This window comes from Durio zibethinus, chromosome 8 (assembly GCF_047325235.1).
Source record: "Durio zibethinus cultivar Kanyao isolate XHJ-2024 chromosome 8, ASM4732523v1, whole genome shotgun sequence".
In the NCBI taxonomy this organism is placed as follows: domain Eukaryota; kingdom Viridiplantae; phylum Streptophyta; class Magnoliopsida; order Malvales; family Malvaceae; genus Durio; species Durio zibethinus.
In genome coordinates, this window is record NC_143169.1 from 24,751,132 (window position 1) to 24,773,470 (window position 22,339).

Consider the following 22,339-nt stretch of genomic DNA (forward strand, 5'->3'; position numbering starts at 1 on the left):
CCCTTCCTCAACACTTAAACCAACTAACACCAGCACCAAACCTACTTTAATCACCTGTTTCTAGCCATGTCCTTGCACTTCAAGAAAAGAAAAGCCACCCTGCAATCATTCTATTTTGGATCAGGATCAGCTACAGCTAAAGTTGGGTGATGGGATTGTAGCAGGTTGTTAAAACCCGGCCCCAACTTCCATTTCTTTTCATACTTCACAATCCCCAGGGAGAAAATGAGCACAGCGAGATTTATCAAGTGCGTCACAGTGGGGGATGGAGCCGTGGGAAAGACTTGCATGCTTATTTCCTATACTAGCAATACTTTTCCAACGGTAATGATGTGGGGGATTTGATCATGGTGATTGTTATGACATCACAAGAAAAGTGATAATAATGCAATGCCCTTTTTTTTTTTGGTTTTCTCCTTTTGGATATAGGATTATGTTCCAACAGTATTTGACAACTTCAGCGCCAGTGTGGTGGTGGATGGCAGCACAGTGAACCTTGGCCTATGGGACACTGCCGGTAAGTTCATGAGTCTGCAACCTTATAATCCTAGCTTCCAGCATTTCTGTGAAATTATACTGATCATTCAAATCAATGCTGTGACCTCTCAGTAAATTTGTGATTTTCAGGACAGGAAGATTACAACAGGCTAAGACCTTTGAGTTATAGAGGAGCCGACGTGTTTTTGCTGGCCTTTTCTCTGATTAGCAAGGCCAGTTATGAAAATATCTACAAAAAGGTAATTTTGCTGGCATAGCAACGTTCTTGTTTCCAGTTTTCCGATATTTTTTTCCTTAATCCAACATCCTCAAGTTCCTTGACTTAGACATAAATACTAAATTCATGGCTAACAGTGGATCTCCGAGCTAAGACATCATGCTCCAAACGTGCCAATTGTGCTTGTTGGAACGAAAGGAGTTACAGCTTAGAATACTAGATCGTTCCCGTATTATTCAGTTCTGTCTTTCAATTTTTTTTGTACAATCCTGTTTTATCTTTGACTCTAATTGAGTGCAGATTTGCGAGATGACGAGCAGTTCTTGAGCAATCATCCGGGAGCAACAATAATCACAACTTCTCAGGCAAGTTAACAATTAAACCAAGATTAAGTAATTATGTTATTATGCATAACACAAATATACTTGAATATTGCTCCAACTAATGCCTGATAGTTTATCGTTTGGTTCAATGAAACTCGGTGAGCAGGGAGAGGAACTCAAGAAAATGATAGGAGCTGTTACTTACATCGAATGCAGTTCCAAAACCCAACAGGTACCCTATTTCTATGCACCCTTTATCCTCTAATTTACCAAATTTTCCAGAATTCTCTTGATCATTTTATCTATAGTAAGTTTATTAGTTCAATAGATTTGTCCTTGAAGTAAGAATTTAATCTGTTGCTAGAAAATTTGTTCAATGAATTTCCTAATCAACTGTGTAGAACTGAAATTTTTTAAAAGGCTAACTTTCTTTTGTTCTATTTCTTCAGAATGTGAAGGCTGTTTTTGATGCTGCAATAAAGGTAGCTTTGAGGCCACCAAAACCAAAGAGAAAGCCTCGCAAGCGAAGATCATGTGCTTTCCTTTGAATTTCAATCAACATTAGGGTCAATTACTTGTCAAAAAATGTCTGCAGATAAACACTATCGGCTATACACTTTATTATTATTATTATTTACATAAATTTCATATGATTGCAAGGGGAGATTACAAGTCTCTCAGATGATCGATTACTGAAGGAGTTCGAATTTTGCTGTACAAGTTCATTTTATCCTCTTTGTCGTGGCTAGCTTTGCAAATGCCAAAGCCTCTTCACAATTTTGTTTGTTATAGCTTCGATTGCAATTCAATAGAAGAACATTTGCTTGCTTGCAATTCAATACAAGCAGTTGGTGGTCTAACTGAACATTATTCAGCTCCAATAACATACTTGAAAATTCTCTTAATTGAACAACCATAACAACGCTCAAGCTTGTTAATTTACTTAACAAGTTTTTCGTTTTTCTTCCAAAACACAGCTATGGCCTGGAAACAGTGGTTAAAACGATTCTTAATACTAACTAATCAAGTTCATTAAAAGTGAACCTTTTTTGCTCAACAAAACCATTTCGAGCCTGATTATTATGCCATTACTCCTTGCTGCAAGACCAAGCAATTTGAGTTTGGCTCAGGTTAAAAGGATAAGCAGAAAGGGAAAATGAGTCAAATGACGCCAAAATAGAAACAAGTGTAATAAAGAAATAACAATGCACGAAATTTGAGCAGAGTCAGAGACCCCCCCCCCCCACAGCCACAGGCCATAGTCCTGCCAGCAAAGAGGAGGGTAGGGGGTAAGTAGCCTATGAATAATGTGTACGATCGCTAGACTCTCATTCAATCATCATCATTAACAAAGCCAAAAGCCCCTACACACGTTTGCAAAGGCAAAGACAAAACTAAAACTACTTTCCCAGTATAGTACTTCAGTTTGCTAAAGACCTTTGATGGGATCGTCTTCTGCACTTACTGTAAACGTTCTTGTCTGTCTCCCCAAACGGAGAGCAAAACAGACATATTATTATACTATTATTTAAAACAGGACATGGTCCCATATTTCTTCGTATCAGCGCTTGGAATTGGGTGATTTTATCTTCTATTAAGCCTATCCTATGCAAGCATGATATATTTTATGTAGGTAAATCTATAGGTTAATAATTTGAAAGACACAGTTTGATTTGAACCATTTAACTGAAGGCATAGCAATGGGATAAATCAAAATTTCCAGTTTGTAATAAAATTCTATTCTACTTAATAAATATACCATGACTCTGAAAAGACTTTTGACTTCTATATATGCTTGTTTCCTTCTAACATTTCATGCCGAGTTAAGGGAAGAGAATTTCGAGGATGACCATTGACCGCCATGATCACCAACTCCAAAATAAACATTCGAGGCCGCAAATTCCCAGTTTTTCAGTACCAACACTACCCTATGTTCGTGCAAATGCAACATCCTTTTGCATAAGTTCACAATTGTCTTGCCCTGTTTGCAGTATAATTTTGGAACTACTCAATTTAATTCACTCCGATGCAACATTGATTATTTGAAGAGGAAGATGTGAAATTGCAATTACTATCCCTCGAGTCAATCCAAGGTCCCCCTTACTTTGCCCAAAGAAACCATAACTTGTGAAGTTGCAATTACTACCCAACCCCTATTTATTCTTTGCAACCACCTTTTCCATTAGAATAATCCAATACTTACATCTACCCCTACACTCTTCCATTAATGCAATGCAAGCAAAAACCGAAGAGAAGTGGAAAAAGAAACACTAGTATATGAAAAAGAAAAAAGAGAAGCTGATCAGAACAACCCATTTCTCTAAAGCAAAAAAAAAAAAAAAACAACCTCTTTTCTGTCTCTATTCTTTGCAGTTACAAACCTTACTCACTTCACTTCTCTTTTGCATTAAGAGCTTTCTCTGTCACCTTTGATGAGGATTCCAGTTAAACACCACCATGTATTCTTATCCATGTTTCTTTGCTTCTAGTCCAGGGGAATTGGCTTGTACTTTGAGTAGAAAAAGAAGTATTTCAGTTTAATGTAAAATGGGTAAGGAAGGGATGGGACAGTACTTTCAATCTTCCCCTTGTAATTTATTTTGATTTCCTTTCTTGTTTATCTTTCACCAGGGGATTCCTGTTGTGGGTTTTGCCTGTTATATAGTTATTTATATAAAATAAATAAATAAATGATTTTTATATTTTCTTTGGGAAATGGGAATGATTGTTTTAGTTAATTGAGAGAAAATTATCACGGGTCGGTGAGGAGGCTATAAGAAGAGATGTTATGTTTGCCTAGTGCGCAAAGCAGTACCAATTACCAAAAATTAGAACAACAAAAGGGCAATTCTATCTCTTGTTTCTCTTTTAGTGGGCTACTTTAGATTAGATATCTAGCTTAGATTTTGGCCACTATCTTCAGCATCTTCATCAATATCATGGCTTCGCCAAAGAGACATTGGCCTAGCATGTTCAAATCCAAGCCCTGCAACACTCACCACCAATGGCAGCATGACAGCAACCCATCTCTCATGTCAAGTAGTTGCTACAAAGCACCTTACATCTCAGGTAAATGACACAATTTGCAGTAGAAATGAGAACCTCCATCTTGTTATGTTCTTGTTCTCTGCTACGCTCAATAGTTGGCTGAACCATTTTCAAGCTTGAATAAGGGCCTGCTAAAGTCATCTAGCTAGCTTACCCGATATCCTTCCTACTTTAGACATCTAGGATTTGTCATTACCTACATAAATAACTCGTCAGTTATCTCATTAATTTGCTCCTTCAAACAGATAATCTGTTATAGTACTACTTGATAATTTTATGTTGAATGCTTGACCCTAGTTAAGAAAGAGATGAATAATTATAATATGTTGTTTGAATTCTTTACAATTGTATGCTAACGTCTTGTGAAACAGTTGCAGGATGTGAAGAGCGTAGTCGTGACACTAAACCAAGATGGAACCCGAAACCCGAACAAATTCGCATACTGGAAGCCATATTCAACTCCGGAATGGTTAACCCACCAAGGGATGAGATAAGGAAAATCAGAGCTCAGTTGCAGGATTATAGCCAAGTAGGCGATGCCAATGTGTTTTACTGGTTCCAAAATAGAAAATCCAGAAGCAAACACAAGCAGCGCAACCTCCAAAACTCCAAACGACAGTCCCAGCAAAATCAACAAACCCAGCAAACTCCTACCACCAATATTACCACCATCACTGCGCCTTCTTCGTCATCATCCTCATCCGAGAAATCTTCACCAAAAGGACCTAACAAGAGTACTATCTCATTGAGTTCTCCAAATGTCATGGATGTTTCCAACTCTCCGACTGCTTTTGTGAACCAGACCTACTTTCATCAGCCTCAAAACGAGTTCTTGAACGAACCCTTTTTCTTTCCTGCGCAACAGGCTACCGAAGGAGCCGGATTTACACAAGGGTTTGACTTCTCTGATCTAACCAATGTGATTCAAGTTCCTGAACAAACAGTTGGACCCTGTACAACTCTTTTGTTGAGTGAGATATCGAACCATGGGGCTTCAAGGAAAGAACATGAAGAAAAGATGAAGATGAAGCTCCAGATTAGTAACAGTGCTGTGACCACTGCTCCTAGTACTCACGCTATTCCTCCTCCAACTGTTTCTAGCCCGGCTACAATTACTGTTCCATCTAATAATCACCACATTCAAGGTAAAATTTTCAATTCTCTTTATTCTTTCACAATTAAATATGTTAGCTAACATAAGATTTGTCTTTAATAGTAATAAAAAAAGTTAGTACAAGAATATACACCAATTAATATTTCATGGACCAGCTAATTGACGTACTACCAAATTTTATGCACACGACGATGGAATAATTTGGTCATATGTGTTAAATAATGGGGATAAAGCGTCATTTAGGACCGGGATTTGTGACCATTGTCTCTAGATGGACGTGTGCATGGCTTATTCTCACTGGAATTGACTACTGCGTTGGTGTATATGTTTGAGTGATTCTCTGTTGGCAGGTGTTGGGGAATCGGATGAAGTGGGTCCTGGAGGTGCGGCTAGATCAACGGTGTTTATCAATGATGTAGCCTTTGATGTGGCCATGGGGCCCTTCAAGGTGCGGGAGGCTTTTGGTGATGATGCTATCTTGATCAACTCAGCTGGTCAGCCTTTTCTCACCAACGAGTGGCGGCCAACCCTTCAGTCTCTTCAAAATGGTGGATTTTACTATCTGGTTCGCTCATTAAGCCCCGTCTCGGAGTAATATATTGAAGGTGACAAACTTTGAAGAACCTTCTCTTAAATTTGTTATATCTTCAGCAATGCTATTATTTATAGTAGTATTTTTACATAAGTTATTACACGTGCATGACAGCTTGTAATTCAAAGAAGATAATTAGGACCCTTTCTCGTGTAAACGCTGGAAAGGTTTTGCATACCAATTGAGTTTTGTTAATTAGTGTGTTTTATTCTTGAATTGCTGAGGAAATGGATCACATAGGCTGACACTACTATCTTTTTCTTCTCTTTCTTGGTTTTCTCTCCCTCGCTTCTCTCTTTCAAGCTTGAAATTTGGCTTTAGGTATAGTCCTTAGGGCTCTCTATATCATGGATATGTATCTGGAATAATATATAGTTTGAAAAACTTTGTGGACCAATGTATTCTCCAATTAATTTCTTGTCAAGGCAATATGTATGAATTAAATATGCTATTTAATTTACTTTTAATATCCATGAAAGAACCATAGAAGTTACCTACTTTACTTATTTTTCGTTTTATTTTCTTTTGAACTTAAAGCTAAAACTCTTTTTGGTCATATTAAATATATTTGCCACTTAGAAATGCAGCCATCTTAATAGCTCAAAGAATAGCAGGTGGATTTTTTCGAGTGACGACTAGAATGTTTTCATTTCCAATATTTAGGGTTTAGAAAACTCTGCGTAGATCAGAAAAAATCATGATACCTAATCAAATCCAATTTGTCTTACTTCTTCTACACGATCAATTTTGCAAAAGAGTTTACAGTTGATCCATTGTAATTCAGAAATAGGGTTTTACTTAGGATTCACCCAAAACATCAAACAACCTATTCAAAGCCCATCTGTTTTTGTTAGAGCGACCAAAATCCTGGTTGTTTCAAACCCATTTTCTCGCACGAATCTGAAAGACTGAACCCCCTGACCGCCCCCCCCCCCAAAAAAAAAAAAGTGTTTGATCGGTCTGTAAATATTTCCCTGTTGTTTTTCCTATTGCAACGACAATGAGCTAGCTATGATCTGGTGAGTAGTTGAAGGAGGGGAGTCAATTTTGGTGTTGAGTGTTGCAGATTTTTTGACGTGCACTCTGGTGAGAACAGTGTTAACCCCTCTCTTCATTAGCCATCACAGTCACGATTTGACAAAGCGAGCTGGATATGCCAAAAATGAAATTCCTCTACTTTTTCTAGGCTATCCTTTCCCTTACAACGTCACATTTCACGTTGTGGTTTTTCCAGGAACCATCATAATAATAATCATGACAACTACGATCCCGAAATTCAAACTTGGAAAGGCAATGGCCGTGCAAAGTCAAGAACTTGCAACCCTTTCTTTTTCAGCTTGGAGATCAGCTTCCAGAGGCTGAGAAATGGGAGATATGTTCATGAACAGGACACGTTGTAAGCAAAGTGATCAGGTTTATATGTACATGTCCACACGTGGGATTGGATGTGTCAACGGTAGGTTTGGTTGGATTGTTTTGTTCTTTCTTTGCAGAAGACTTCTGTCCAAGTATACCGCAGAGTGCAAACAAACAAAGATAGGGTGCTGCTAATGTCATGGGCTCCAATCTAAGACTCATAATCTGTACGGCTTTAAGTTTGGAATCACTTCATTCTAACTTAAGTCAATCTAAAACATAAGCATGTGACACTAGAACAATGGGAAGGATAAAATGTGCAAGTTTAAAAGAAACAAGAGAACAAGAGAATTGTTGAAATATGCTTTATATTTTACTAAAGCAAAAGTGTGTATGATGTACAAAGGAGGATAGGGTGACCCCCTATTTATAATTGAGACCCCCAACTACACTTATGGTAAATTCTTAGAATCAAAAAATTACAATCAATCAAGGATTACACAGATTATATTAATTCAGGATTCTGCTTTCTGATTTTTAGGGTCAACCAAATCTTGCTAAAGGCTCCTGCTGATCCTATGCACTTCTAGAAGATCTCCTTATGTACTTCCTCTCTTAGGCCTTCCCTAATGTGGTGAGGGCATCTTACGGGCCTTGGCCTGGCTATGCGAACAGGTCTGCATGCTGTGTGGCGGTCCGGACTCCTCTCCAAGACCTAGTGCACAAACCCCCACCAATGCTTCTGGTAAGCGAGCCTCAACCTTGGGTGCTCGAGCTTGTGCGCCCGGTGCGCCCACCCAGGGCCTGACATTCTCCCTCACCTGATTGCGCAACGCCCTCGTTGCGTCCTCTTTATGGTACTACTCGATCTAGTCCTGAAACTACCATAAGTTTTATGCTAGTTCCCAGCTTGCCTCACTGTCTGAAAGTCCCTTCCAGCGCACCAAGTACTCATGTCTTGGTTAGTAGTTCTTTTACCTCACTTCTCGATCAGTTATGATGCTATAGACCTCTTTCTCATATAAGGCCCTAGCTCCCAATGGCACACGTTTTGACTCTGCCCATCCTGGATCTCCCTCATCTTCATGGGACGACTTGAGCATGCTAACATGGAACATCGAATGTACTCTCAACTTGAGTGGTATATCTAGCTTGTAAGCAATCTTACCTACCCTTTTTATTACTCGAAAAGGTCTATTACACCTCTAGACTAGGTTTTTATGCAACCTCCTGTGGCTCACAATGGGATGCAGCTTTACCAATACCAAGTCTCTTACTTAGAACTACACATCCCACCTATTTTAATCTACCTATTTCTTCGACCTTTTTGTCGCTTTGTAAAGATAAACTTTAGCCAAGTCAGCTTGCTCTTACCAAGCCTTGGTAAACTTGTATGCTAATGGATTCAGCCCTTATAACTTGCAGCAATCGAACCTGGTGTTAGCGATTATTGACCTATTACCACCTCAAATGGACTATGGTTCATTGCTTTGCTCCTTTACAAGTTGTAAGAAAATTGGGTGACATCTAATAGCTTTGGCCAGTCCCTTTGCATGGCACTCACATAGTGCCTGAGGTAGAAATCTCTAATAATCTATTCACACTTTTAGTCTGTCTGTCAGTCTGTGAATGCATGCTAGTGAAAAAGTTTAAGTTTGACCCCAACAATTTGAACAACTTAATCCAGAACATACTCGTGAAATGCCCGTCCCAATCGCTAATAATGATCTTCAGCACTCCCTATGACTTCACTACGTTTTTCAGGAACAACCAGGCTGCTTCTTTGACTGGACACTCTTTGGTTGCTGGAATGAAATTTCCATACTTGAAAAATTTGTCCACCACTACCATGATACTTCTGAATCCCTTTGCCTTAGGTAGACTAACTATAAAGTTCAGAGTGACGCTTTCCCATGGTCGTTCTGGCATTGGCAATGGCTCTAAAAGATCACTTGGTTTCTTAAGCTTCACCTTGTCTTATTGGTACACAAGATAAGTTTTCACATAAGCCTCCATATCTTTCCTCATGTGTGGTGAGTAGTATCAGTCTTCTAGCAAAGCTAAGGTATGGCTCACCCTTAGGTGTCCAACCCACCTTGAATCATAACACTCGTGTATGACTTCCTTGTAAAGCTTTTCATGCTGTGACATAAATAGTCTACTGCCTCTAGTGTACAACAAACCATCATGCAACCAAAACCACATGGTCTTACCTTGCTGAACGTACTCTATAAGAGCCTTAGCTGTAAGATCATGCATAAGTTCTTTCTTGATATACGACCAAAAACCCTTTTAATTGGCTAATGGCAATAAGGTTAACCTTTCTACTCAGGGCGTCTGCCACCAGGTTTGCTCGCCCTGGCTTGTGCTTTATCTGAAAATTAAATTTCATAAAAAAATCTTACCATCTCACCTGCTTGAGAGACAGCTTCTTTTATGACTGAAAGTAGCTGATCGTCACATTATCCCTCCTAACTACGAACTTCAATCCCAATAGGTAATGACGTTAAGTGTGCAAGCAGTGCATCACTGCAGCCATCTCTTTCTTCTGGATCATGTATCTACGCTCAATCTCATTGAGCTTTCAATTTTTGAATGCAATCGAATGACCTTCCTGTATCAACACACCTTATATTACATGTCTGATGCATTTATATACACCTCATACGACTTGACATGGTCTAGCAAGGCCAAGACAGACTTTTCGATCACAACCTGTTTCAATCGATCAAAAGATTCTTGGTAACCTGTGCTTCACTCTCATGCTCTCTATTTTTTGAGCAAGTCATTTAATGGCATCGCTATGGCTAAGTGGCCTTTGATGAAGCATCTGTAGTAGTTGACCAGCCTAAAAAATGACCTCAATTCAATGACTTTGGCTAGTGGATCCTATTCTAGGATGGCGCACACCTTATTTTAATCCATGCGAATCCTATCACCTCTTACTATATGACCTAAGAACGGGATCTCTTACTGGGTGATGAGCACTTCTCCCTCTTGACATAAAGCTTGTGCACCTGCAACACCTTAAACACCTGTCTCAAATGGTTTACATGCTCTCTTAACGTTTGGCTATAGATTACAATGTCATTAAGATAAACTATAACAAACCGATCAAAGAATGATTGAAGTACTTTATTCATGAGTGTACAGAAGGTTGTTGGGGTATTAGTGAGTCCAAATGGCATGACTAAGAACTCATACGAGTCATATCGAGTGACACATGTTGTCTTGGGCTTATCTCCTTTTATAATCCTGACCTGGTAGGAGCTTGACCTTAAATTTAACTTGATGAACCACCTTGCATTCTTAAGTTGGTTGAACAAGTCTGCAATAAGTGGGATAAGATACTTGTTCTTAACGGTCAGCTTATTTAAAGCTTGGTAGTCTATGCACAATCGTAATGACCCATTATGCTTGAATTGGAATAAAATCGATGCACCATATGGCACTTTCGATGGCCTGATAAAGCCAACATCAATCAACTTTTGAAGCTGCTTCCTTAACTCCTCTAACTCTAGTAAAGGCATTTGGTAAGAAGCTCTAGCTAGTGGCTTAGCCTCGGGCACTAGCTCGATTTTATAGTCCACCCCCTCTTAGGTGATAGCTTATTAGGTAACTTTACGGGCATCACGTCGCTAAAGGACTCCAGCAACTTTAACACCTCGAAAAGGGTGTTAGACTCCTCCTATTTCGATTTTTCATACTTCAGAGATGCCAAAAAGGTGTCTTCATCCCTATTCACTGCCTTGGCAAATTGAATGGCTAACATTACTCTAGACACAATTTCAGATCCTAGCCTCAATGGTGCAAGGCATTGGCATCATGCATCCGAATGCAAATATAATTGGTAAAAGGCACAATGAGGGTGTTAATCCAAACAAAAAAATCTAACCTAATCACAAACTCACAGTCGTCCAAAGGTATTACCTCAATGGTTTCCTCGCCCTTCAAGTCTCCAAGCTATAACTCCATTCTCGTGCAACTCCAATGGCTAGAATTTTCTTGGAATTCACCATCTTGATGGTACCAATCCTTTTTTGCACCTTTAGTTCGAGCTTCTAGGCTCCATCACCTGAAATAAATAAGTGTGAGGCATCTGTGTCTACTAGTGCGTTCACTTTCTGGCCATAACCATCAGATCCGTAAATATCAAGCCTTTTAGCTTGCGACTCCCCTTATTTTAAACAGCATTGAGTACCAATGACCTAAGCTTTGTTACCTTTACCTCTAGCACTTCGTCAAACTCTTTATCTATAGCAGTCGACTTACCTTTCTGTTAGCAGTTACGTGTTATGTGGCTCTCTTCACATAGGTCGCATACAAGTGACTTTTGGTGTCTTTTTACCTTCTACTTACCTGTCAATGGCTTCTTTTCACCATCTTTGTCTGAATGATCTCAATCCCTATCTTTGGACTATCAGTCACGATCCTTTCCCTTGAACTGTTGCTCTCGGTCTCTCTTATCCTTGCCCTTTCCCTTGGGCTTAGTAGACTCGAACTTGTTTAGTGATTTGAACTCCACCAAGGACTCAACAGTAATCATGGCTTTAGCCAAGTTACGAACTCCACACCTTTGTAGCTCGTGCTTCACCCATGGCTTCAGCCCATCCATGTTTTCGTCTCACTCAAATCCGAGATCTGAAGCATCAATTTAGAGAATTTTTTGACATAGTCCCTTATCTTCTCTTGTTGGGTAAACCTGTGCAGCTTTTCTCGTATCTTATCATTGGCGTACTCTGGGTAAAATTACTCCTTGAACTCTCTTTGGAACTTCATCTAGATTCCAATCATGGTACCCTCGTGCTTCTCATCATCACACTTGCACCTCCACCACAATAAGGCAACATCAGTAAGATACATTGATACGGTGCTTACTTTGATAGCCTTATCTTACATGCTCATGGCTTAAAAATACTACTCCATGCCTCATAGGTAGCTAGTTGTCTACTTTCTTGACTGTCCTGGTCCCTTTGAACTCTTTGGGCTTAGAGATCTCTACACGAGTCTTGGACGCTCCATCAAACATATCATTCGCAATGGCAGTCTTGCACGTAATGAGCTCGCTCCTGAGCTCCTCTATCTCTTTGCGTATGGCCTTCATGCCATCGCGCATGGTCTCCACCTAAGCTTTCAAAGTCTCATTCCTTTAGGTGATCACGTCCAGGCTTTAATTGAGAGCAGCTTGTAATCTACCCTTGAGCTTCTCTTTCATGGAGTCTATCAGCTCAATGTGAGTCTCTACATCATTAAGTTTCTCCTTTATATCGCCCATGGTCACCTCTACTTTGGATAGCCTCCCATCTATGGTAGATCAGATGTCTTTCGAACTGGCGTTCTTGCCCTTTCTGCGACCTTGCTCATGGGCCTCTGGTTGTTAGCTAGCCACATCGCTCTAGGATGCCATCTTTTCGACTACGATCTAACCTGCACACACACAAACAAGTAGAACCAAAACTGCTCTAATACCAACTGTCAGGGGCTTTAACCTAAGACTCAGAATCCGTGCAACCTTAAGCTTGGAATCGCCTCATTCTAGCCTAAGTCAGCTTAAAACACAAACGTGCGGGTACTAGAACAATGGAAAGGATAAAATGCTTAAGTTTGAGGGAAACAAGAGAATAAGAGAATTGCTGAAATATACTCTGTATTTTACTAAAGCAAAAGTGTGTATGATATATAAAAGAGGGTGGGGTGACACTCTATTTATAGTTGAGGCCTCTAGCTACACTTATGGCTAAATCCTTAAAATCAAGGAATTACAATCAATCAACGATTACACAGATTACATTAATTCAAGATTCTGCTTCTTGATTTTTAGGATCAACCACATCCTGCTTAAAACTCTTGTTGATCCCGTGCGCTTCTAGAAGATCTCCTTGCGCACTTCCTCTCTTAGGCCTTTTCTAATGTGGTGCGGGCATCTTGCGGGCCTTGGTCTGGCTGTGCGGACGATCTGGACCCTCTCCAAAACCTAGTGCGCATACCCCCGTTAATGCCTTGGTACATGAGCCTCAACCTTGGACGCTCGAGCTTGTGCGCCTGCACATCCGCCCACGGCGTGACATTAGTGCTAAGCTAGGCAGGCAGGCTCTCCATCCGCCATGAAAAGCACGTAATGGCGAGTCCATTGGTCTGATATTTCCTTAAAATTTTGAAGTTGGATCAGCATGGTTTGATTCTTGCCCATTGGGCTGAATACGATTGCCTTGGGCAAGACAATGCTGACCAAACCAATCTTCTATTTCGGTCTTTCTTCCATTAAATGCACAAAGTTGAACCATTTTACTGAGTTCTTCAAGATAATTATTAGTAAAATGTTCTTTCTTTCACGCTATAAACTCCTTATATGTTGTTGATGCAAACATTCACACTGGTTGCTTCCTAGGTTTAGTATAATTGATTATTCCACTAAAGTTGGATCTTAATTTGTTTCTTTTCCATTTCCCATTCCTTAACAATTACACGATTTTAGGCAAAGCCTGTTAGTTGTAACAAAAATATCTAAACCAAACTGTAAGAAAACAACAATTTGTTTTTGATATACTATCATATAATTCCATTTTTTTTATGTTCTAAATCCTTCGACATAGTATGACAATCTTCCTAGTCCCACAATTAACAATTCTATATACGTACATTAACGACCGAGAAAAGAACAGCAAAACTTGTTTATTTCACAATGTCAAGCAGTCTTTTTGGGCATGTTACATCATATAATAAGACTACGGAAAATTATATGATTAAGAAGTTTATGCTTAAATTCAAAAGTTTAATTTATTTAATTTGTATAATTATTTTTAAAAATTAATATTTATTAAATTTAATATTCAAACTATTTTATTATTTTCATTATGTGACTTTTTTTATAAAAAAATTTTATATTTATGTGATAAAAAAATAAATAATAAAATGCATGTTTCAATGTAATTGGTCAAAAATTATCCTTTGATTTGATCAAAATTCGTGTCCATAAATTGACAAATCATATAAAAAAAAAAAAAAAAACAAGATTCAACAAGTAGTTTGATAATGTCCACTAATTTCCATTCTAGTTTTCACATGTGCTAAGAAAAGTAACTAATCTAATTTGTTTAACAAAACAAAAAGGTGAAAAAAGAGAAAAAAAAGAAAAATTGCCTGAAAAATGGTTACTTAATTATTAAGGTTACCAAACAAACTTTCTCCAACATATTAAAAAATAAAAAATCCAAACTTTTCTCCAAAATCTCGTGAAAAAGGGTTAATTTTGGTTAACCCGCCACCAGCCATCATAATCATAGTTCATAGCCATTTGCCAACTAAAGCTTTTCTCCAGACCATCCCAAACCCAGAACCCGAAAAGCAAAACAAAATGCCACCTTTAACATACCAATTACCCAAATAACAAGAAGAAAAGAAAAAGGCGTTTCTTTTTTGTTTTTATTTTGCTTTTTAAATACTTCGACACCAATCAAAGACAACATCGGACGACATATAACAAGAACAAGAGGAGAAAGGTGAAGGAAAAAAAAAACAAGAGAAAAATGGGAGCTTACAGGGCGGATGATGACTACGATTACTTGTTTAAGGTTGTCCTGATCGGTGACTCTGGGGTTGGAAAATCCAACCTTTTGTCTAGATTTACAAGGAACGAGTTTAGCCTGGAATCTAAGTCTACTATTGGGGTTGAGTTTGCCACCCGTAGCATTCATGTTGATGATAAAGTTGTCAAAGCTCAGATTTGGGACACCGCTGGACAAGAAAGGTATTTGTTTTTTGCCATTTGTTTCTGGGGTGCGGATCTTGATCTGGGTTTTAGACATTACGCTTTGTTATTGCTCAATTTGAGGACTCGGATCCTTTTTTGCTGTTATCTGAATGTTGGGATCTTGCAAAATGGGAAATTTATGAGATTTAGTTCCTGCAAATGAACAAATTGTATAATGTTCTTGGTTAATGAAACACATATCGGATTTCAATTGGAAATAATAGATTGTCTTGTTACATGAAATTGCTTGCTTGGCTATTCATTCTTGTCTTGTATCGAATTTTGGTGGAATAATACATGGCTAACGTGCTCTTTTTGCTAGAGTTGTAGATTATAATGCCTAAGTCGTCACCCCCACAATAGGAAACTGGACCTTTTCCTGTAATGTGGTTGCCTGCTTTGTTTTGTGTATTAGCCACCTCTTTGTTTCATCGCTGGAGTGATAACATTGCGAAATTGGCATTTAAATTTTATGTTAATTTGGCCTTTTATTCTCATATTAATTATGGTCTAGAATGGATATTATTATAGATCATTATCCAATAAACTTCTTCTTTTTCTTTCTTTTTGTTGTTTTTTTTTTATCCAGTTCTGAAAGCTTAATATTCATAAATAAAACTGACTATTACTGCCATTGAGGGTATGAAGGATGGAAGAGAGAATCTTTGATTCCTAATATTCCTTCTCTGTGCTTTAATCAGCTCTCTTTCCTCTTGGCACTATACTTGTAAGTGTTGGAGAGTGACCTTTAATGCATTAATCTTGGCTTACCAAAGAAAGGCTTTAAAGAAGACAGAAAGAGAGCCATTTTTGTACAATTCCCTGCAGTATGATATGACTTATTTTTCTTTTTTGGATCACCTTTTTACAAATTTCTTGAAGTTTTTTATGTACTTTTTTTCTGAATTGGGTGCAAATCATGAATCACTAGGAACGATCTTCTAATTTCTCTGTCTACTCTCTTTTGCTGAAGATATCGTGCGATAACCAGTGCATATTACCGTGGTGCTGTTGGTGCTTTACTAGTCTACGATGCCACCCGTCATGTTACATTTGAAAATGTAGAAAGGTGGCTGAAGGAACTTAGGGATCACACTGATGCCAACATTGTGATTATGCTAGTTGGGAACAAGGCAGACCTGCGACACTTGCGAGCAGTTGCCACTGAAGATGCCAAAGCTTTTGCTGAACGAGAGAACACCATTTTCATGGAAACATCTGCACTTGAGTCTTTGAATGTTGAGAATGCCTTCACGGAAGTGCTGACCCAGATTTATCGTGTTGTAAGCAGGAAAGCTCTTGATATTGGAGATGACCGGGCAACTTTGCCCAAAGGGCAGAGGATCAATGTTGGATCAAAGGACGATGTATCAGCTGTGAAGCAAGTTGGATGTTGCTCAGCTTAAGCATGGAGAAGAAGTCTAGAGTTATTTGTCTTTGAAAATTAACCAATTTACAGCACAAAAAAGCGAACATCAACAATGCATTGACAAATTGACATCGTGCTTTGGATGCTAAACACAACTCGTCTATGTTACTTGATTAATGGTTTAATGTTGTTTTATTTGTTAATTTCAAATATTTTGCTTTTGTTTCCTTCTTTGTTCATTGCTTTAAGTGCTAAACCATCTTAATTTTATACAAGTTCAGTTTGTTTCGAATCATTGCCTGACTGTTGGTTTTTGATGGAACGCCAAGCTATTATGCTTTGAGCCTGTGATGGCAGTGGGTATATGATATTGGAAAATCAAAGCTCCTCATATAGTATCTTGTTTACTCAGTTATGCTTATTTCCGTAAATCATTGAAACTAGCCTCTTGATATTGTTGAGGTGCTTACTATGATGGGTCCGATCATCTTATTTGCCCATAGATCGGCCGCACACGGCTGCCAACCGTAAAAATTACTTGTCCCAATTACAGGGTATTAGAGCCCTTGATGATCCAACCAAGGGCAAAAAACGAGACCCCAGCCAGGGAATTGATCCAACCAAGGCTCCGCTCGTATCAGTAACATTGACAAGAGAATTGTAGCATTTTATTTTCTTTTACTACAAGTCGTTAAGATTAGGTGTAGCTTCATTACCATTGTCTAGTAGTATTATAATTTTGGTGAATGTTGTTGTCAGTTCGACCAGAGGAAATGTATAATCTTCTCTTCTTCAACATACTGGATGCCCTCTTTGCTTCACTTTTGAGATTGAAGCCCTCGTTTTCCCTGACAGCCAGTAAAATAAGCAGAGCATAAAGAAATCTATTCACTTCAAAAACCACACCAGAATGATTAAATTATGTGCCACCAAATGGAAAAAAAATATATGTCTGTGTAATGAGCAACACTTTTAATAAATAAAAAAAAGGTCCTTGTATGTGAACCATCTATTAGCTAAATCGTAGAGAGCACAAATTTCTTTTGCTGAAGGAAACACTTGCTGTATATGAAGCTTCGTAGGAAAGTCATTTCCGTGCTTCAACTTTCTTCTGCTCCTTGGCTGAAACAATTAAATATGAATCTTCATCAATTTCAAAATGTCTAATTCCAGAAAACAAGTTAAGTGGTGGCTCCGAATGTCTTACCAGCCTTTTCCTCTTCCCGTTTTCTAGCAGCTTCTTCTCTCTGCTGTCGTATGAGGGCTAGGCGCTCTGTATCACAATAAAACTCCAAATTTGAAGGGCAAAATGGTAGTAAACTAAAGCCCCAAAGAAAATAATGTCCATAACCATCATACAAAAACGAACCAACTAGACTGAGTTATATTTTTCCAGTGAACAGTGAAGGTTAGTTATATAGGCCATTGTGCTTGTAAGTTAGGATGTGGGAAGCAATCTTCGCATGAATTAAGATTTAAAAGGCATTCAGCTTGTTCATTTTACTACGGGCAAATATATATCCTCAGATTGAAGAACAATTATCGCAGCCCTTTAAGTATTTTAACCCACAGTAACATCTCCCTAACATCTAACCAAAGAGAAAAAAATGTCAAATAAACCCTAAACTGGAGTATACAGAGGCAAGGGAATCATATGTTGCACGATAAATTGATGATTGCCACGGTAAGTAAATTCCTTTTCATATATGTTGAAGTAATTTGAAATATGTTTAGCTATGGTTATTGCCTTAAATGATCAAAATAGGATAGAAACAGAGGTCAGAAACTACAGCTTAGCCCGTTTTTATTGATAAGATAGGATAAGTAACATGTGTAAGTTTGATAAGAGGTATAGGGATACTTGATTAGCTTACCTAAATCTTTCCTTGCTTGTTCTGTTTTCCCCTGCTCCTGCAGCCTCATATATCGTTCATGAGCTCTCTGCTTTTCTAGTTCCTCCCTACAAAAAAAGAGATGTATAAGACAAAAGCATTTGGACAAGAAACATTAAAAACATACAAAGTTTTAGCTCATGACAGATATATGGACCTAAACATGAACCAGAGGTAAAGAGTATCAAAGCAGAAATTAAAAGGAAAGAGAAAGGAGCATTTAAAAACCTTTCACGCCTTGATAGTTCAGTGGTTTTCCCAATCTGCACATGAGAGAAAAAAAAAATCAAAACGTAAAATAAAGAATTAGTTGTAAACCATACAATCATTGAAACAATTTATACGGAGATTTCCTGAAACTTACATCAACATCTCTAGCTTTCACGTTCTTGGGCTTCTGCAGATTAGGATTGTTGATCTCAATAACACCTTGAGTTCCCTTCCGCTTTTGCTATCGGTGGGCAATAAGAAATAATTACAGATTTCATTAGTCATTTACAAAAATAATCCAACCTATATGCAAAAACAATCACATGGTACAAAGAAACCCTGATTGCCAGTATACTTACTTCAGTTCCATCATCAGATTCCTCTCCAGACTCCTGTCCAGATTCCTCATCAGGTTCTAACTCCTCTTTGTATTCAGCTTCTTGCTAACAACATTAAAGAATAAAGAGTAAAGAGTGAGTTCTTATTGTTTTGCAACACACATGCCTATACAACGTGTGCACGAGCCCGTCTAAGAGAAAGATAGAGAGAGAGTACCCGCTTAAATGTGCGAGGACGAGTAGAAGTACCAGCAACTGCAAACACAAAATCAGAATCAAAACAAAACACAGTTTCATTCAGGCAGTGTCTAGCCCTAACCAGGGACGGATCCAAGGTGGGGGCAGTGGGAAATCTTGAAAATTAATTTAAACCACTATGAAGTTATCCAAAATTTTAATGATTCTTGTATTTTCCCCCTACTAAATATCAAAAAATAAGTAGAATTATAAGAAATAAATCCTTTTTTTTTTTTTGTTTTAGACCCATTAAATGTGAAAGAAATACATAAGTGTGAGTCTTTTATAATATTGAAAGGCATATGGATTTATTAAAAAAAAAACTGAGTAAAGTAATGGTTCACAATGTAAAAAAAAATTATTATACCAATATTATTGGTAGTTAATATAATAAATTGCCCTCACTGAGTACAAGTCCTGGATCCGTCCCTGGCCCTAACTCAGACAATGTTTCATTATCATCGAATATCTTTACAAGCAAGAATTATCCTAAAATTTAAAAAAACAACTGTTCTAACTTTTTTAAGCATCGTTTTTGGAATTATATATATTCAATAAACCACGGAAAAAAAGCTCGACCTGATCAAAATTTCACAAATTGAAATAAAAATTTTGCAATTTCAACTATCTTTGTCAATAATAAAATTAACGAGTCTACATGCTTCCATGATTTCCAGTAAAATAACAGAAAAGATCTGAATTTTTTTTACCTTTACTCGAATTTTCTTGGTAAAATAAATCCAAACAAACATAAAAATTGAAAACTTTATAAGAAGAAAATCTTACGCATCTCTTCTGGAGTGGAGAAGTGGCGTTGACCGGTGGGCTTTGCCTTAAATTTTCCTCTTCCCATTGTTAATAACAGAGACAAACAAAATCTACAAACAAGCACGAAAGGTTTCTTTTCTAACTTTTAGGATAATTTTTCGCAGAGGAAAAAAAAATAATTCAGTCGCTGATTCGAAGAACCCTAGCCGTTAGTCAACCCGCGCTGTTGTTTTACTTTGCGAGAGATTGTATGGGAACCCTTTTTTCTGATTGTATGCGAATATGAGGCGTAATATTGCGGAGAGAATGATCAGACGGTGGAGGTGGATGCGACACGTACTGGGCTCCACTTTTCTTTTTCGAAGGTAATATTATTTCCTTTTTTTCATTAAAAAACTTCTTAGTGAATTTAATATGAAGTATCCCAAAAGAATAATGTGAATTTAATTGAACAGTATATTCCAAAAAGAATATGGAATTTAAAGGTATTTTAGAAACTTCTAAAATAATTAGTGCTATTGAAAATTTTTTTAAAAAAATTTTTGTTAAAATTTTATTTTATTAAAAATATTTTTAGGTCCAAAAAATAAAATAATTTTTTCATTAAAAATTATCAATAAATAATTAAAAATATTTTTAATATTTAAATTAAATTAACATATCAAACCAAGCTAATTTCACAAGACTACGATAACTCAGCTAGCTCATCTATTTACTTAGTAAGCTCCTTAAATGCTACCTTGCCATTAGCAAAGTGAACAATTAACTTGCAGATCAGCTTAATCTACCAAGTTATCCTGAACTTAAGACTACCTTAGGCAGATTAGGTTGCCCACATTCCTTTTCTCTATAGGTTTAAATAAATTCAGGTACCATTTTATTATCTTATTTTCTTTCACTTTCTTTGTGTTCTCTTTTTTTTTTTATCCTATGCTGGTCTTTTATTTGTGAAATATAAATGTTGGGACTCTTTCTAATTTTTATCTTTAATCGTTTTTTTTTTTCTTTTTTTGTTTCATTTCAGAGTTTTATTCTTTCAAGCAGAAATACACCTCTTTAAAATATTTTACTAATAAAATTGTAAATGTATTATTTTATATGAAAAAAAACATTTTTGAAATCGTAAAAATTATAATTTTTATAAAAAAATATATATCTTAAGAAAAAATATTGACATTGAATTCAATTACAAACATAAAAAATATATATTTGAAATTTTACACCCAATTTGAGGTATATCTTGAGTTTTTGACATTGAATTCAATTACAAAACAAATTTCTCTTGCAACAGAATTGATAGTAAAAGGAAAATAATACAGCTTGGATAACAAAATACCTTGTTGATCTGAAAATCAACGAAATACTCACACAACCAAGGCATGCAGCTTCTCAACAAAACCATCCATGTAATGGTCTTCAAGCCCTGGTCCTAAACGGAACTCCTTCCATTTGGAATGGTTGGCACTTGCCACTCTGCCTACCTCACTATCATCATCCATTACCAAAGCCGCAATGAGTCATGAAACACCCCACAGAAGGATGCCTCAGGATCAGTTGTTGCGGCACCCAACCTCGATGAACCAATCCTCTTCTTTCTACTCTCCCCTGGAATCCTTCTGGCAATGCTGACTCAATTGTTTCAGCTCCCATTAGTGGTTTCAGGTCAACCAAGAATGGTAAACCTGTAACCTCAAGGCCTAAAACCGATTCCTGGAGCTTTTCCTTTTTGCGAACACACTCACTCCCAAAGGCACAGAATATCAAGGTCTTAGCTTGAAATTTGATTAATAACTTTTCACATCGTTCTTCTAACGCCATTTTTGGTGGCTCTGGCACTACCGGACCAGCAAAAATCACTGGCTTTTCGAACTGTTTTCCAATATATTCACAATAAGGTCCTTCGATCTCCCTGCATGTTTTGAAACCAATTGCATCGCACTCACTTAAAGACCTTAGCAGGCGCTTCCCAAAAGAAATACCACTTCCATAATCCATAGTTGTTACTGCAGCTAATCCTCGAGCTTCATGGGCGCGTAGCTTGATAGTTGCAGAAGGGAAACCTTCTGAAAGTTCCAGGAGATCAGGCCCTGTCAAACCTTTCTCAAGATTCTTTATTGCTGGACTAAGAAAATAGCCAATAGCTGCGGAGCTAATGATACAATAAAAGCACGGACTTGATGCCTAGCCTGCGAGTCGAGGCTAGCAACCAGGAAGTGAAATCAAAGAAAACGAATGGTGTTTGAGTTCACGGAGGGAAGCTTCAATCTCAGGTTCCGTGAGGTCCATGGCGGTCATAATGAGAGGATGCAAAGGAAAAGGAACATCATTTGTTGTTTCAGCGCGGAGAGGCAGGCCTTCAACATGTGGAACGGTGATAGGAATGAAGGTTATGAGATCCGGGAGGAGATTAAAAGCCTCAACCTTGTGCTGCGTCTTGCCCGGCAAGAAGAAGGAAATTCTATGGCCTTTCTCTGCTAGTTTGTTGGCAACGTGGACAAATGCAGTAATATGGCCAAGGGCAAAACCATGGATACATCGCAATGTGAAAGGTTTTGTGCGCCATGGTGTCGTGATTAATTTGGTCCCAAATACCTGCTCAGCTAATCAGAAAACAAACTCAAGTCCCC

General features: G+C 37.8%; 3 protein-coding genes and 2 pseudogenes across 4 annotated transcripts; 3 read left to right on the top strand and 2 right to left on the bottom strand.

Moving 5' to 3' along the window:
• The first annotated feature begins 129 nt into the window (after positions 1–129).
• LOC111278631 (rac-like GTP-binding protein RAC13) lies at positions 130–1,887 on the top strand (annotated as a pseudogene). Its single transcript, XR_016344133.1, has 6 exons — positions 130–517; positions 628–737; positions 853–938; positions 1,011–1,080; positions 1,205–1,270; positions 1,488–1,887. The product of XR_016344133.1 is annotated as a rac-like GTP-binding protein RAC13 (transcript).
• Positions 1,888–3,873: 1,986 nt separating this feature from the next.
• LOC111278742 (WUSCHEL-related homeobox 9-like) lies at positions 3,874–6,161 on the top strand. The gene is made up of 3 exons (XM_022865367.2): positions 3,874–4,107; positions 4,458–5,231; positions 5,551–6,161. Exons 1-3 carry the CDS (start codon positions 3,978–3,980, stop codon positions 5,793–5,795), a joined length of 1,149 nt encoding a protein of 382 aa, XP_022721102.2. The 5' UTR covers positions 3,874–3,977; the 3' UTR covers positions 5,796–6,161.
• An 8,273-nt stretch (positions 6,162–14,434) lies between these two features.
• LOC111278158 (ras-related protein RABA1f-like) lies at positions 14,435–16,562 on the top strand. Its single transcript, XM_022864689.2, has 2 exons — positions 14,435–14,895; positions 15,872–16,562. The coding sequence occupies exons 1-2, from the start codon at positions 14,675–14,677 to the stop codon at positions 16,302–16,304; spliced, it is 654 nt and encodes a 217-aa protein (XP_022720424.2). The 5' UTR covers positions 14,435–14,674; the 3' UTR covers positions 16,305–16,562.
• A 592-nt stretch (positions 16,563–17,154) lies between these two features.
• LOC111278159 (uncharacterized) lies at positions 17,155–19,974 on the bottom strand. The gene is made up of 8 exons (XM_022864691.2): positions 19,731–19,974; positions 18,925–18,962; positions 18,729–18,812; positions 18,524–18,610; positions 18,388–18,422; positions 18,142–18,227; positions 17,475–17,540; positions 17,155–17,389 (listed from the first exon to the last, which is right to left on the bottom strand). Exons 1-8 carry the CDS (start codon positions 19,795–19,797, stop codon positions 17,355–17,357), a joined length of 498 nt encoding a protein of 165 aa, XP_022720426.2. The 5' UTR covers positions 19,798–19,974; the 3' UTR covers positions 17,155–17,354.
• A 1,102-nt stretch (positions 19,975–21,076) lies between these two features.
• On the bottom strand, positions 21,077–22,275 carry LOC111278479 (cyanidin 3-O-galactoside 2''-O-xylosyltransferase FGGT1 pseudogene; annotated as a pseudogene).
• Between the last annotated feature and the right edge of the window lie 64 nt (positions 22,276–22,339).

Bases quoted from the DNA above. Each gene is read 5' to 3' on its own strand.
- LOC111278742 (XM_022865367.2), top strand. From the start codon at position 3,978: ATGGCTTCGCCAAAGAGACATTGGCCTAGCATGTTCAAATCCAAGCCC. The intron at 4,108-4,457 runs GTAAATGACACA...CTTGTGAAACAG, and splicing joins CAAAGCACCTTACATCTCAG to TTGCAGGATGTGAAGAGCGT. The intron at 5,232-5,550 runs GTAAAATTTTCA...CTCTGTTGGCAG, and splicing joins TAATAATCACCACATTCAAG to GTGTTGGGGAATCGGATGAA.
- LOC111278158 (XM_022864689.2), top strand. From the start codon at position 14,675: ATGGGAGCTTACAGGGCGGATGATGACTACGATTACTTGTTTAAGGTT. The intron at 14,896-15,871 runs GTATTTGTTTTT...CTTTTGCTGAAG, and splicing joins GACACCGCTGGACAAGAAAG to ATATCGTGCGATAACCAGTG.
- LOC111278159 (XM_022864691.2), bottom strand. From the start codon at position 19,797: ATGGGAAGAGGAAAATTTAAGGCAAAGCCCACCGGTCAACGCCACTTC. The intron at 18,963-19,730 runs GTAAGATTTTCT...TTGTGTTTGCAG, and splicing joins CTCCACTCCAGAAGAGATGC to TTGCTGGTACTTCTACTCGT. The intron at 17,390-17,474 runs GTAAGACATTCG...TAATTGTTTCAG, and splicing joins ACGGGAAGAGGAAAAGGCTG to CCAAGGAGCAGAAGAAAGTT.